We start from the raw sequence: 16388 nt of genomic DNA, 5'->3' as shown, positions 1-16388 counted from the left end.
AAGAAGATTACTGAAATGGTCTCAGCAGGTCCTTTAATGACAGCAATGAAATGCAGTGCAAAGGATTTTTTGGGATTAAGTTAATTTTCATGTCAAAGAAGGACTGTGCAATTCATCTGATCACTCTTCATAAGATTCTGGAGTATATGCAAATTGCTATTGTAAAAACGTAAGCAGCAGCTTTTCCAATTTCCAATATTTATGTGATTCTCAAAACTTTTGGCCACGACTGTACATTTTATACACTTGAAATAATAAAGAAAAATGTCATTTGTGACAAGAAAAAAAAAATACTGTAGGGGGCAGAATTTTACAGATGTGAAATTAACCTCCTAGCAGTGCCGTAGCTCCGCAAACGCACATAACGCACACTGCGTAGGGCACCAAATGGCCGGTAGGGCACCAAAAAAATCAGGGTCGTAAAAAAAAGAAGTAAACCATATTAATACTATAAATATCATATGCATTAATATGGTTAAACAATACAAAAGCAACATAAAACAATTTTCCCGAGAAAAGGGGTGAATCTGCTTTGTGCCCTGTCTCCAGTCTCCTCCTGGTGCCCCCCCACTCCCAGTGGTCTGTTCTATAATTGGTAAACACCTGTTTGAACATGGCCTCGAAACGGCAACAGGAGTCGGGAGCGGAGAAAAGAAAGAAGAAGAGGAAGCGTGATGAAACTCAGGCGTCGCTTGCCGGTAAGGCAATGTTTAAATAATAATAATAAAAAAAGTTCATTATTGTAGCCCTTGCTTGCACGCTCATGTCTGTCAACTCTGTGATAGCTCCTGTTAGCAGTGTTCATACTGTGTTAACAAATGTTGCAAATGATTGATGTTGGGTAGTTTGTTTACGTTGTGGATATGAATATAGAATGGACTACTAAAAGCAACTCATCATGGTCACTCAATTGACGGTTTTCAGATAACGTTAGCAATCGTGACTCACGATTGCTAACGTTATCGTGATTCGTGAGACTAGCATTTCCCTCCTCAGGTTGCTAGCTGGCTAACGTCATGCATGCTACTGATTAACCTTAACTTTGGGATAGGTCAGTGATGCAGTCAAGTATTATTATCAGATTAGACAAGATTACTTTGTATGTTGCTGCATTTCAGGATATCTATAAAGACGCATATCTTATTTATGCCATTGACGTCTGAACACATAAATAGTTCTCGTCTTTCTTTAGGTTCATAGATCAAGGGCGACATCTGTTGGTGAAACTGTAATATGAAACCTATATCTTCCAGTAATATAGATTTCCTACTTGCGCATTTATATCAAATTATGTACAGCATGTTTATATTGCCATTTGCCATTATGAAAATCTATACATGTAAAATATAGTTAGTAATTTTTAAATGTACCAGTGACTTACTTAATTTATTAGTCTTATAATGCAATCTTTCGTAGGCCTACTGTAGATTCAAAATTGTATTTCTGTAAAATCCCTGAATATTTTCTCTTGTATGCAGGGTCAATGCTTAAATATGTTCAAGGAGGATCTCAAGGACAGGATGAACCATCCAGTAGTAGTGCCATCCCTGGACATCAACCACCAGCCATTGTAGACCCTGCAACAATCCCTAGCCAAGAAGAACAAGAACCATCAACCACCAGTTCAGGTACAGTTCCATACACAAGTACCACTGAGAGTCCTGTCACTGAGAGACTATCAGAAAGTGACACTGTGGAGACATGTGTGCCCCCTTCAACCGATCCTGCTCTTTGGCCAGCTCACATTGTAGATGCTGATCGTGTTGAAATTGTGCGGAGAGGTCCTTTTAATGTCAGCTCTGATTTTAATTTTCCAAAGGGGCCTGATGGAAGAGCATTTCACACTAGCCTTAAGTTCAAAATTCTTCCCAATGGAGAAAAGGTTCACCGGAGCTGGTTAGTGTACTCACCGCAGAACAATGCTGTGTTCTGCTTTGCATGTAAGCTTTTCAGTGTGAAGGATATAAAGCTGAGTACAGAGGGCTTCAGTGACTGGTCGAACATCAACATCCGTTTGAGGGGTCATGAGTGTAGCCAAGACCACATACAGTGCATGCTTAAGTGGAGAGAACTGGACACACGGCTAAAGAAAAGCATGGCAATAGATCAACAGGAGTTGACCTTACTAGAGGCAGAAAGGAAAAAGTGGCGAGAGATTCTCAAACGATTACTCTCAATAACTCTCTCACTGGCTTCCAGAAATTTGTCTTTTAGGGGCTCTTCTGACTGTCTTTATGAGCCGGACAATGGCAACTTCTTGAAGGAAGTAGAGCTTATGGCAACATATGACCTTGTAATGGCAAATCACTTGGCCAACATAAAAGATGAAGGTTCCCACACACATTACCTCAGCCCTGAGACACAGAACGAACTAATTCAGATTATCTCTTCAGAAACATTCCGCGCCATTGTGAAGCAAATCCAGTTGGCAAAATACTTCTCCATCATTCTTGACTGTACTCCAGATGTGAGTCACACTGAACAAATGTCAGTCATAGTACGCATTGTTTGTTTCCAAGCACAACCAGATATTAAAGAATACTTTCTTGGCTATATAAATGTGGAGCAAACAACTGGCCTTAACCTGTCCAATGTTGTCCTTGACAAGTTGAAGGAGCTTGGCATTCCATTTGAAAACTGTCGAGGACAGGCCTATGACAATGGGGCCAACATGAAGGGGAAGAAGCAAGGTGTTCAGGCCAGACTGCTACAATTAAACCCGAGAGCATTGTTTGTGCCTTGTGGAGCTCACACGATGAATCTGGTCATAGCTGATGCTGCCAAGTCCTCTCCAGATGCAACTGGCTACTTTGGGTATTTGCAGAAGTTGTTCAATTTCTTTTCCAGTGCCACCCAGCGATGGGCCATTTTAACAAAACATGTGAAATTGACACTTAAATCTTGGAGTGACGTTAGATGGGAAAGCAGGCTTCAAAGTGTAACTGCTGTCCGGAGTCAGACAAAAGAAGTGAGGGATGCTCTCCTGGAGGCCAGAGAAGCTGTAAGTGATGCAGTCGCAAAGGTGGAGGCTCAAGTGCTTGCTGAGGAAGTAGCCTCATTTCGATTTTTGATTTGCTCCATCGTGTGGTGTGAACTTCTTACAATCACAAACCAGGTGAACAAGTTACTACAGTCCAGCTCCATGCAGCTCGATGTTGCTGTCAGGCTCATTGACACTGCCAAAAGTAACCTCTCTAAATACAGACAGTCTGGGTTTGATGAGGCTGTGTCAGCTGCCAAAGAACTCTGTGAGGCCCTGAACATAGAACCACAGTTGAAGGAGAAAAGGCTCAGGAGCACAAAAAGGCAGTTTGCATATGAAGCTGTTGATGAGCCCCTCCATGATGCCCTTAAAAAGCTTGAGGTCACATTTTTCAATTGTGTTGTGGACTCTGCTTTAATCTCCCTACAGGAGAGGTTTGAGACCATGAATCAAGTGAAGGAGAAATATGGAGTGCTGCTTGATTTCAGCAAAGTGAATGGGATGTCCAAGGAGGATTTAAAAAAACACTGCACTGAAGTACAGAAGACACTGACAGATAAGGGAGTAGCTGACATTGATGGACCTGAGATGATGCAGGAAATCATCAACCTTCCTCAGCTGCCACCACAGACGTCTGCTTTGGAAATGCTGTCATTTTTACATGACAATCAGCTTCAAGAGGTATATCCCAATCTGTGGATTGCTCTGCGTATTGCACTGACCCTGCCTGTCACAGTTGCCTCTGCTGAGCGAAGCTTTTCAAAGCTCAAACTCATTAAAACGTACCTGCGTTCATCAATGGGGCAGGAACGTTTAAGTGGTCTGGCTGTTATCAGCATCAATGGTGACGTGGCTCAGAAGCTATCATATGATGACCTTATAGCTGATTTTGCAACCAGAAAATGCAGGCGTGTGCCTCTCTAGGCCCTAGAGAGGCACACCACGCCTGCATTTTCTGGTTGTCAGAGTATGCCCTAGAGTCTAGGGCATACTCTGACAACGAATTGTAAAAATGTTTAACATAGTTACTTTTGTGTTCAAATTCTTATTTTTCTTATTTAAGTTTCTTATTTAAATTCTATTGTGAAACTATTTGTAAATATATTAATAATAATACTACTTTCAATTTCATTGTACCTGTGACAATGACAATAAAGAATATTCAAAAAAATATTCATATTATATCATATATATTATTTTTTTATAAAAAAAATTACACATTATTGCCAGGCTCTTTGTTCTTGTTCCAATGTTCAATTTTTGTTTCAGTATTTATTTGTAACAGTATTTTTAACCTCCTTTAACCTTATTTATTTGTTTAACTGTCATGTTTGTTGTTATTTAATTAAACAAATTCCACTGAGAAATTCAAAAGTATTAATGTTTTTTTTTTTTTTTTCAGTGGCGAGGGGGGGGGGGGCACCATAAAGCATTTGTGCTTAGGGCACCCAAATGGCTAGCAACGGCCCTGCCTCCTAGGACCTGGCGTCAACATATGTGGACATCACATTTTGGGTTGTCTAGACCTAAAAACACAATTTTTTCTGATATCCACTTATGTGGACATTCTACTGCCACTGTTCTATCAAAAATTAAAAACGAATGTCCTCATATGTGGATCTCATTTTTGTTAGAAACAAAAATCAGGTAAAAAAAAAAAATCGGGCAATTCTTTGTTTTTACATTTATGAGGTCCCAATATTCCCAAATATCAAAGAGAAATTAAAAATGATTTCCATGGAAGAATTCGGGTAGGAGGTTAAATCACGGTTTTAATGTTTAATGGAAGCTAACTTTAAACACTTTTGCAACACTTTCTGTCTATTTTTAAGTCATATTCATTTATATATATATATTGTTTTTTTTGGGTTTTTTTACATATTGTATACTCTCTTTCAGTGGTTTTATTAACAGTTCCAGTAGTTCTGGCAATACGGAGTTTTGATCCTGGCTTAGACTGAGTATTTTTGTTTAGTCTGTATCATGTTTAGCATGACTTTTATCAGTCTTGCCTTTCTGATTGGTGATTGCACCTTCGTTCAATTCCTCAGTGTACAAAGTCTTTCCCTCCATCTTTGTAGAATCATTCATTTAGTTCTGTGATTGTAACTTTTCTCTGATGTGCTTCACTTATTTGTTTTCCCACATCCTTCTTTCTTCCCTGGTTCATTGTGATTGTTTTCGGAGTGTGGTTTCCTTGCAACTGTTGAAATTTGTTTGACTAGTTTACAAAGATGAGTTTAGTTTGTAGTTTGTAGCTTGCCATCACCAGTGTGTGAATGTGTGTGTGAATGGGTGGATGACTGGATGTGTAAAGTGCTTTGGGGTCCTTAGGGACTAGTAAAGCGCTATACAAAAATACAGGCCATTTGTAGGAGAATACCTAACCATCAAGCAAATAATTAAGTCTTCTGTTTTTAAAGTTACATCAAACACATGAAAAAATCTGATAGTAAACTTAAGCTTAACCTTTGTACTGTACTCAGATAATCCTCAGAGGCTCTGGACTTGTACATAAAGATATTATATTCGGTCCTATAGAAAGTTATATATTTAAAAAACATATACTCTCTGGTTACATTTACTTGCATAAATGACTCTGAATTACTTTATGGTAAATAACACACTATTTGGCAAAAAAACAAAACAAAAAAAAACAACAAAAAAAACAACCTTGTGAAAGAATTCCAGATTGTTTATTCAACAAGTGACAAACTTTGACCTTCATCAGATTTTATTTAATTGTATCAAAGAAAATCTCATGTTCTCTTCATGCAGCTGAGTACATTCAGTGTTTAACCCTTTAAGACCTACCATAGAACCAAGTCTGCCAGAGCTTATATTATATTTTAACATGCTGTAGAGCCATTTTTGGGAGCATTTCAAGTTGCTATACATCAATACAACCATTATAGCCCAAATTTTAATAATATGTATGCATTAAGTGCATAGTAATTACACAAATTGCAAAAAAAGTGCAATAAACCAGTGCCCAGTGCTGGGTAGTAGTAGTAGTGCTGAGGTCTGAATCTGAGGGCAGCTGCTGTAATCACGAAGAGAACCATCACAAACTGAAATATAAAGTTTATCTTTCAAATCTGAAATAAAGCTGATCCTTCTCTGTCCTCACACACTTCAGGATCTGAAGTTCTTATCTTACATTTTTTCAGTTCTATGGCTCTGCTGACATATCAGCTTTTTATAAAAAACAGAAAAAAAGTCTTATATACACTAACAGATTTTCCAATATAATATTTACCTCCCAAAAGTTCAACTTTGGTCTCGTCTGACCAGATCATCTTCTTCCACCTGTTTGCCATGTCCCCTACATGTGAACAAATTTGTTCACAACTTTTAGTTTGTGTCAGAAGACGAGCATTCTGGACCAACTGCAGTCTTGCAAGGCAGGTCTGACTAACTCCAACATATAAAGAGTGTCATGGAATTGCTATGTGGAGGCAAGAAAAGAACCAAGTGCAGACTCACGGAAAGATAACTAAACTCAAAAATCACTGCTTTATTGCAGGCCTAACGGCGAAACAGAATATCACACTAAACTAGGGAATGATAAACTGAGACACGAGGAAACACGGGGAAAATCACACAGCTCCAGGGATGAGACAGTGACGACATGACACTAAGCACGGAGAACACAGGGCCTTAAATACAAAAGACAATAAAGACACAGAGACCGAGGGAAACAAAAGAGAATACATTAACCTGAGACATGGACCTTCAAAGTAAAACAGGAAATGCACAGACTGAACTTACAGACACAGAGTCGGGGGAAACACAGAGACACAGAACAAAAGGAGCTCAAAATATAACCAAAACCCTACCGCAAAGAACATGTAAACAAGAATTAACCTGAAACATAAGATAATAATAACCAAAACCAAAAACCACTGAGTCAAAGACTCAGTACCATGACAAGGGGTTACAATTGTCCAACTGGGATATAATACCATATTTTTCGGACCATAAGGCACACCGGATTATAAGGCACATTAAGCGAAACAAAATAGTCAAATAAGCCAACCGTGGTCTTTTCCCCTGCCATATGAACCTAGAGATTATTTTATCCCACTCCTGAAATTGTTTATCAGTTATTTCAACTGGGAGTGTTAGGGACAGATAAAGCATCCTAGGCAAAATATTCATTTTGAAATTTAAAAATATGTATTAAGTTCCATCTTTTAATATCCTCATTTATTTTATAACACAAAGGTTTAAAATTTACATGATATATTTTAGAGAGATCTTTAATGATATTGTAACGATGGTTAAGTGTTATTGTACAGTGACATGTTGGTTATCTCTGCACACTGTTGTTGTTCCTTTAAGATTCATGTTTGGTTGTTCTGCAGGTGGTGTGGAGGAAGGGGAGGGGGGGACCTGGGTTCTGTGTTATGTGTGGGTGCCAGGCTGAAGAGAGGTGTAGCACGAGGGCGCTCTCCCCTGAGTTAGCAACCCGCTTGCTTATGTGCCGAATAAATGGACAAACTGAGACCCAACCGTCTGGTTCTTGTGAATGTTACAATATTTACTCCAGGTTTGCTGTTTAGTTTTAGTTTTTCCCAGTTCAGGTTATCTTTAGTTCTGTTTTTGCCATCCCTGCCTTGTTTTCTGTTATTCACAATAAACCTCCCTCATGTCTCAGTATGTGCCTGCATTCCTCCTCTTTCTTACACATCACATCAATGAAATCTTGATTATGGTGACCACAGAAGGATCAACAGACTGAAAAACTGCTAAGATGCAGGTAAAATGTCAAGAGTTTCACTGGGTCAAATAATTTTACAAGTAAAGAAACAGGTGAACAACCTTCTGATGGATAATACTACTTGTTACAATGCTGTTTTTTTCCCTACAAAATATTAACAATCTATATTTGAAAAATTGTGATAGCAGGTGAGGCAGTCGTGATAACAGCTTAGAATTAAAAAATAATTAAAAATTAAAAGGGCAGCTCTCCGATCTTTAATTAAATTATCGGTAAACATTAATAATAATATTTTTAAATGATCTGCAGTAAATAATGAAGCCATCAGTAAGTCAATATTACATTTTTTCTTTTTTCAGTTTTGATAAAGAGTTTAATGTTATTAAATGTATGTTAACATGCTAGTACATCAAAGTATGAAGGTGACCATGAGAAATTATACATGACTGCAAGTTGCACTGAAAGCAGTCTGTATTTTTCTCCTGATCTGTGGGTAACTTGAATGCAACGCAGCTTCTTTGAAAACTATTTTTGTTTAGCATCGCTTTAGCTGCAGAAAGAAACCACACAGTAGAACCCCCCATGCTCACTGTCAGTTGTCCACACAGTCAGCAGCACAGCATCATGGATGTCACAGCTCCGTGCATCAGACTGTGTAAGTGTCTATTTCCACATGAAAAATAAGCTTCAGCTTATTTATTAATCATTATAGCCACCATTAAATAATAGTAATTATTAAATGCCATAGATTTAATAATTAATTTGTCTTTACAAATTTGTTGTACAACTTATAAGATGTTAAAATACATTTATCAGCAGCTGTAGGACTCAACAGAATATTTGTAACCTGTGGCTCTTTGGTCTCTTCAGTGATGAACCTCATGATCCTGCTGTGTGCACATGATCAAAAAGTTGGTGAGTGTCATAAGTTTCCTCATTGATCTGAACACTGTTCATGGTTTTTTTGTTTGTCGGAGCAGACAACGTATGAATGTATGAATAGTAGGAAAAAAAGTATTTTTAGTGAACATGTAATTTTGCGCAAGTGATGTTTTTTCATTGTTTAACAAACAGTACTTTTATTACAAGTCTGAAACTTTCTTTTTTTTCTTTTTCACAGATGCAGTTTCTCTTCGTATCGCTCCAAACAGATTGCAGTTCTTTGAATATGAATCAGTGATATTTTACTGTGAGGATGCTGTTTATTGGGAAGTTGTGCATAATTCCAAAGGGAAAATAAACTCATGCAGTCACAACAACCAGGGAAAAGCAGGATCATTGTGCATAATAAAAAGTGTGTATCCAGATGACGGTGGAGAGCGCTGGTGTAAGACTAAAGGAGCAAACAGAAGCGACAGCATCAACATTACTGTTACTGGTAAGTTTGCACCGGGACAACATTTTGTTTCAAACTTAGTTTAAATAAATTTCAATAAATCTCAGATTCTTGTCATTCAGCTGGATCTGTGGTCCTGGAGAGTCCTGCTGTTCCTGTGATGCAGGGTGAAGCTGTGACTCTTCGCTGCAGAAACAAAACTGCTTCCTCCAACTTCACCTCTAATTTTTATAAAGATGGAGCTCATGTTCACAGCAGCTCCACAGGATACATGATAATCCACAGAGTTTCAAAGTCAGATGAGGGACTTTACAAGTGCAACATCTCAGGAGGTGGACAGTCACCGGAGAGCTGGCTCAGTGTCACAGGTGACAAACAGTAGTGTTTAATGTCCACATGACACAAAAATTCCATCAATACAGTAAAAATTCAAGATCTATGGATGCTGTCAGACAAACTCATGGTAAAAACCATGTTACCAACAATTTATCTTTAAACAGGGGTGAAAATCTTGGTTCACTGATGTCAAATTGTATTTTGTAACCATTCATTTTTATTCATGTGACAAAATCTGCATAATTACATTTGATTAACAATTGCTATAGTGCAAAAATGTAAGCGGACAGGACACATTTACACGGACTATATTTTAAAGATGGTCTCAGATTCTGTGATTTTAAGGTTAATGTACGACTCTTGTAAAGCAATAAGTCTGGGATTTTGGCTGTCTCTGCCACCTTAACTAGATTAGTCTTTTGTTTAAATAATCATATGTCATATATATCATATATGATATATTATAAATGAGGATAGTACATAATTAGCCAGAAGAAGAAAGAAGTCACTTGGATGAGTGACAAAACATTTCTCCCATTTAAAACGTCCAGATGAACACAATCAACCTTTTGGGATATTTAACCAGAGCAGAGACAGTCATATTCAATCAGTCAGTCAATTCAGCAACAGTGTATTGAATATTGTTTCCAAACTGTTATACAAAATACATTTAACACATTGAAAGTTCACTGTGTCTCACAAAGTAATTTCTATCATCTCTGCATCCCTCAGGACAGTAGATAACTTTAAAACATGCCTTTCAGGTGTTTTTTTTTTTTTTTTAATTCTTTTAAATTGGCTGTTATGCATTAATTTTAATGGTACAGTTAACTTGAGATCAAGTTGAGGTTGTGAGTGATTTTGATCCACAAACTACAATTTGTAAATGTTTCACAATAAATTTTAGCAAACAGCAAACCTTGCTGTTTTCAGAGGGAGAGTGCAATTGTTGTATTTCAGTGATTTATCTTCGGTTATACTGTCATACACCAGCATATGTGATCAAAGGTACAAACCAGAAGCATGAAAATGCCCATTGAAAGACAAAGGCCCACAATGCTTTCTGCTCTGAAGAACGTATTTGCATTTGGAGAGCTGCTTCCTCTGTCTCACATGCTTGCAAACAGTTATAAAAATCTCATTATTTTTACTTATAGGTGTCACGGCTGCAGTTATTTGTTCACTCAAACATAAACGTGAAATGTAAAGTTAAAGTTAAAAAACTAAGAGTAACAGTGAACTTTTAAATCTATGGTCAAGTGCTTTAACTGTGAAAGTTCTTAATAATTATTTATGAAATTGTCATCATCTTTTTATTTGAGGTTGCCAGAGAAAGAACTTTTGAAGAACCTGGTAGATCTGAAAAGATCTTAGCGTAATGGTGCAGGGGAGCATTTCTATGCACACTTTGCCCCCATTAGTACCAACTGAGAATATTTAAAAAATCACAGCCTACCTGAGTGTTGTTGCTGGTGTCCACCACTTTACGATCACAGTGTACCCATGTTGTGATGGTTTCTTACAAGAGCTCAAATCATCTCGCACTGGTTTCTTCAATATGAAGATGAATTAACTGTATATAAATGGTCTTCATAGTCGCCAGATCTCAGTCCAATAGAACACCTTTCAGATGTGGTGGAAGAGGAGAGTAATATCCCAAAGATGAATAAACATAACAATAATAATAACATTAAGGAGAAGAAAAAATAACTTTATTTATCAAAGGAAAGTCTGATACAGCTCATCCGCTATTTGTATGAGAACTAAAAAGCCTGATGGCTGCAGGGCCGAATGATTTTCTGCGTCTCTCTGTTTTAAATCAGAGAAAGAGAGGAGGATTCCAGTACTGATGTGTTTGTTGTTGTTTTCGTTCCATAAACATATTATAAAGTAGTTCATCTGTATTCAGGGACCAGTCTAGTTTGTTTTTTAGGTCTCCAACCCACAAATTTGGGGATTGTGGATCTGTAGCTAATATGTCTGTTCAAAAGTTATACTACATTAAAGTGATGTTTTCAATGGTCATTGCCATAGGAACAACAAATCTTAAACAGCTAGGCAGCGCCTGTATCACCTACGACAACTGAGGAAGTTCAGGGTCTCTCCAAAGATCCTCAGGATTTTCTATACAGGCGCTGTGGAGAGCATCCTCACACAGAACATGACATCGTGGTTTGGGAACAGCTGTGTGAAGGACCAAAAAGCTCTCCAGAGAGTGCTCCGTACAGCAGAACGCTGCTGCAGGATTGCTCTCCCCCCACTTCAGGACACCTACACCAGGAGATGCCGGACTAGAGCAGCGCAGATACTGAAGGACCCGTCCCATCCTGGCAACAAACTGTTCCAACTTCTGCAATCTGGTAGAAGGTTCCGCATCATCCGGGCAAGGACAGAGAGACTCAAGAGGAGCTTCTATCCCCAAGCCATCCGTGCCCTAAACACACACACCCGCCCTCTCACATCATCTATAATTGACTGAGACAGGACTCTCTTCCAGACACTCTAAACCAAGGCACAATGTACATTTCAAATTCCTTTAATTTTAAATATGTTTATATTGTCTATCCTGTAAAATAGTCAGAGGTCTATTCTTATTAATGTACAGAATTCACCTGCTTGCTGCTACTACTGCACATTCACCCAATGTATATACTATATATGTATAATGTTCTTCCTCTACCCCCCCCCCCCCCTCCCCATTTTTGCACATGTCGAGGAGCGTGTCAGGCTACATTTCACTGTGTGTTATACTTGTATAACTATGCATGTGACAAATAAAGAACCTTGAACCTAAACAGATGTGTATTGAACATGCACAGATCCAGAATAGCATTTATTTATCTATAGCAATATTAAATGCCCTGTGACTGAGTGGCTTCAATGATTTTGGTGATTTTCTGAGTGCCTGGGCTAACCCTCAAAGAGGCTTAAAATGTTCACTATTTTTGTGATGTGTTTCTGCACAGTTCACCAAACTGAGCACAGGAAACATGAACCAGCCTACAAGCTGCATCAAACACAGCATTAGTCTGAACTGGTTTGTTGTTCCACCCACTGACAGTGAACTGAAACAGTGAGGCTTGACTTGACACAAAAGACACTCAGCTTCTTTGGAAACTGCTTTACTAAAACTAGATTATTGAATTACTTTTAGTAGCAAAGAGACACCTGTGCTCACGACTGTTAAGTTTTCCGTCTACATCAAGACGACATGGAGATCAGAGCTCTCTGCATCAGACTGTGTGAGTACTTTCTCTATTTCTACATTATTAATAAATTTAGGTTATTAAAGTAGGCTATTGTATTTTTGTGGACTCCATATTAGATGTGGTTATTTTAGTATTACTTTTAGTAATTATACATATTTTAGTAACTGAGTAGCTCCTTTATCTTCTTTAGTGATAAGCATCATGATACTGCTGGACGTACAGGATGAGAAAGTTGGTGAGTTTTATCATATATATCAACTTTAATTCCCCTTTTTGGAAAATAAACTAATTTATAGGAAATAGTTAGATTTTTTGTGATGATTTGTTTATTTTTTATTCAATGAGTGTAGTATGTTGGTTTAATAGTCTAAAGTGAGTCTTTTGTTTTTCTGTGTTTCAGATGCAGTTTCTCTTCTTGTTGTTCCAAACAGATTGCAGTTCTTTGAATATGAACCATTTGTAACATTTCACTGCGAAGGAGTCGATTATTGTGAAGTTGTGCAGAAATTCAAAGGGACAATAAAATCGTGTAACAAAACGAATGAGAGAACACCAACAGGATCATCCTGCACTATTAAAAATGTTTATACAGACGACAGTGGAGAGTACTGGTATGAGACTGGAGGAGGGACAAGAAGCAACATTATCATCCTCTCTGTCACTGGTATATTTTCATCAAGGTAACATTATTTCCTGAAAAATATTGATTGAATATAATATATAACTATCAAATGCATGTCATTTAGCTGGTCCTGTGATCCTGGAGAGTCCTGCTGTTCCTGTGTTGATGGAAGAACCTGTGACTCTGAGCTGCAGAAACCAAACAGCTTCCTCCAACAACTTTACAGCTGATTTCTACAAAGATGGACGTCACATCCATAGAAGCTCCACAGGAAACATTGCCATCCACAGAGTTTCAAAGTCAGATGAAGGACTTTACAAGTGTAGCATCTCAGGAGTTGGAGAATCACCAGAAAGCTGGCTGAAAGTCTCAGGTGAGACACTGAGATGTTTTAAAATAAGGTTTTAAAATAAGGTGATCTGAATGGCAGCTGATGCTCTTTATGCAGAGCTGCTAAATCTCTTTGAATTAGCATTTGTGAAATACTGAGAAGTTTCTAGTGTTCAAACCTAAGTTGCAGATTTAAACAATAGGTGTGCCAACATTTCCATTGCATTTTAGAAGCTTTTAAGTTGATTAGTAAGATTTTTAAATGTCATAACAAAGAAACTAAAATTAACCTTTGATGATTTACCATTCTTGTCTCATTTAAACATTTCTGTGCTTTCAAACCAGACATGACTCATTCCTCCTCTGCTGCCATACCTCGGATCATTGCCACCATTTTAGTCAGTGCTCTGTTGGTGGCAGTGGGACTGCATCACTTTGGAAAAGGTTACTGGAAGAGAGGTAATGGAAATTATTATTATTAGTAGTAGCGTAAAATCTGCAAAATTATTGTCTGTCAGGCAGATGCATTTTAAAATTTATCATCCACAGATTTTAAACAAAAGTGAACTCTATAAGCTAACTGGCTTAAACTACACAGCAAAAACTCCAGTGTTAAATTAACACTGGAGAGTGTCTATATGGTCACCTCTGAGTGTTAAATACAACACTGTTGAGTGTTAAATTAACACTTTTGACAGTGTTATATGTTTAAAAGTAACCCAGTCAGTTTTGAAGATTAACAAAGACTAACACTGAGCAGTGCTGGTTTTCTAACATTGGAAAATAACTCAAAATGTTAGAAATATTCCAGGAGCAACATATGCTTTTGTTAGAAAAAACAGGAAGACAGGAGGTAGTTTATGGAGCAACAATATCACAAAATTAAGATTGTGAAAAGAAGTTTTGCCTTTGTCTACTCATGTAGTGTTGTCTGTAGGTTGGTTAGACATGTATGTAATATTCATAAATGTATAGATGCGAGTGATAATTTTTTCAAAACGTTCAGCTCAAATGCAAACCACAATTTTACAGCAGCTCTTTTAAACACGTAATGTACCTCAGACTGCTCGAAATAGTTACATGACGTTCAGACAGTTCAGACATGCGTTCAGTTTCAAAATTAACTTTACATTTAACACAACTTGTTTCTCTTTTAAACAATAATATTCAGTGAATTAGCATTAATTGTCTCAAAAAGTATTTACATGAAGGAGAAAAAATGCAGAATACAATCAATAATTTTACCATTTGACCATCCATAAAGGAAAGAAATATCTCATTGCATAGTCAAAAAATTTGAAAATAAATAAATAAAACACATTCATAAAAGTGTCTGAAAATTTTAGAGTATATGTTGTACAGTAAATGTAAAACATATAGATCAGAACTGTAAAGTATAATATCTTAGTTTAGTACAATAGTAAAAAAATACTAAGAAGCTCTTAAGAGAAGCTGATATTCTTGTAGTCAAATCAGGCAGACAGCAGAAACTCATTTGGAAAGTTAAGGTTTTTGTTAGCTCAGTGTTCGATTAGCACCCCTTACATAATGATGCAGGAGTGACACAGATTTTCTTTTCTAACCCTGAATGTCAGATTTTCTTTAAAATTAAGCTTAATGAATACATTGAATAACAGACAGGGATCATCGTGGTTATTGTTCCCCTCACTCCCATTGTCCCTCTCCAGTACAAGATGAAGCTGCATCACCCTCAAGACCTATTTACTACAGCTTAGGCCATGGTGACAATCAACTACAAGGTAAGACTAGTTGTGATTCAAAGGAATTTCAATGATGGCACTGAGACATCAGAAACACCAGAAAATGATTTTAAATGATCTTCAACAAATAAATGTTTTATTATGTAAAGTATTTTGGATGACAACTGATTTAATTCCATCAGTTGTCAAAGCAGAATCAGGAACAAGCACAGAGATGCCCTCAGCAGGTCCCTGCCAACCCATAGCAGAGGATCTCTTCTATTCTACAGTACAATAAGTAAGTAAGACTGCATTCACACAATCTGTGATGGATTATAGAGATCTATAAGTATATGGAAGATTTATACTTTTTATACATACCACTCATTCACTCACTCCTAGATTTGTGTATGTAAAAGATCTGATTTTGCAACACAGGAAAACTAGTGTTTTACACAGAATGTTATTTTTGTTGGAAACTATTCTATAAAGTCATCATTGGTGCGTAATATGCACCATTAAAGTATTTTTTTTTCCAATCCTGTTTTTTAATTTTTTCTTCTGCACCTTTTTGTGAGTCTTACAGGTTGCAGAGAGAGATGACTGAAAACATCTGAGTGAGAGTAAAAACAAAGAAGTGACCAAATGTTATTACATATTGTTTTGTTTTTATTAATCAAGTTGTACATTGCTTGTTGTTGATGTTGTACATCAAACCCAGACATTGCTGTCTGTAACCTGTTAACGGTTTTGTTTGTTCAGAAATAGCTGCTTACCATTCCGCGTGGTTACAAGTGTATATATACAGTTTGAATCAACTTCTAAATAAGTTTAATCACCTTGTTCGATCTTCTTTCCATTTTTACACATGTATGAATGCTATTACAGTAAAAGAGCTGCTGCAGCTTTCAAAGACACCCACTGTGGTCAACCGCTAACGTCAAAGTGTCACATTACTTTTTTCCAAAACAGACGCACCGAGTTTGTGGTGAGCAAATAAAAATATAACTGCCAAGTTTGATACTGAGCATGACGTTAACTGAGTTTAAGTGTTGTCTAGTACCCAGAATGAGGTGTCTGGTTTCATGCTGCTACCTGATCTGAAATTCTGCTTTTACACCGTCTGAGCAAACAAAAGTAGAAGTCAGT

General features: G+C 37.3%; 2 protein-coding genes across 2 annotated transcripts; both read left to right on the top strand.

Moving 5' to 3' along the window:
* The first annotated feature begins 438 nt into the window (after positions 1–438).
* Positions 439–3907, top strand: LOC146579057 (zinc finger MYM-type protein 1-like). Its single transcript, XM_085267893.1, has 2 exons — positions 439–698; positions 1479–3907. The coding sequence occupies exons 1-2, from the start codon at positions 614–616 to the stop codon at positions 3905–3907; spliced, it is 2514 nt and encodes an 837-aa protein (XP_085124019.1). The 5' UTR covers positions 439–613.
* A 4423-nt stretch (positions 3908–8330) lies between these two features.
* On the top strand, positions 8331–16177 carry LOC146579056 (low affinity immunoglobulin gamma Fc region receptor II-like). Its single transcript, XM_085267892.1, has 8 exons — positions 8331–8361; positions 8577–8621; positions 8827–9084; positions 9165–9410; positions 13334–13582; positions 13885–13998; positions 15228–15299; positions 16128–16177. Exons 1-8 carry the CDS (start codon positions 8331–8333, stop codon positions 16175–16177), a joined length of 1065 nt encoding a protein of 354 aa, XP_085124018.1.
* Positions 16178–16388: the final 211 nt, after the last annotated feature.

The sequence above is a fragment of the Mchenga conophoros genome, linkage group LG3 (assembly GCF_057382185.1).
Source record: "Mchenga conophoros isolate Kocher_MC1m ecotype Shallow Benthic linkage group LG3, M_conophoros_male_GT1.1, whole genome shotgun sequence".
Classification (NCBI taxonomy): domain Eukaryota; kingdom Metazoa; phylum Chordata; class Actinopteri; order Cichliformes; family Cichlidae; genus Mchenga; species Mchenga conophoros.
The sequence above is the reverse complement of the archived record's forward strand: the minus strand, read 5'-3'. Positions and strand labels throughout refer to the sequence as shown.

Bases quoted from the DNA above. Each gene is read 5' to 3' on its own strand.
- LOC146579056 (XM_085267892.1), top strand. From the start codon at position 8,331: ATGGATGTCACAGCTCCGTGCATCAGACTGT. The intron at 9,085-9,164 runs GTAAGTTTGCAC...CTTGTCATTCAG, and splicing joins CATCAACATTACTGTTACTG to CTGGATCTGTGGTCCTGGAG. The intron at 13,583-13,884 runs GTGAGACACTGA...CTTTCAAACCAG, and splicing joins AAGCTGGCTGAAAGTCTCAG to ACATGACTCATTCCTCCTCT.
- LOC146579057 (XM_085267893.1), top strand. From the start codon at position 614: ATGGCCTCGAAACGGCAACAGGAGTCGGGAGCGGAGAAAAGAAAGAAG. The intron at 699-1,478 runs GTAAGGCAATGT...TCTTGTATGCAG, and splicing joins AACTCAGGCGTCGCTTGCCG to GGTCAATGCTTAAATATGTT.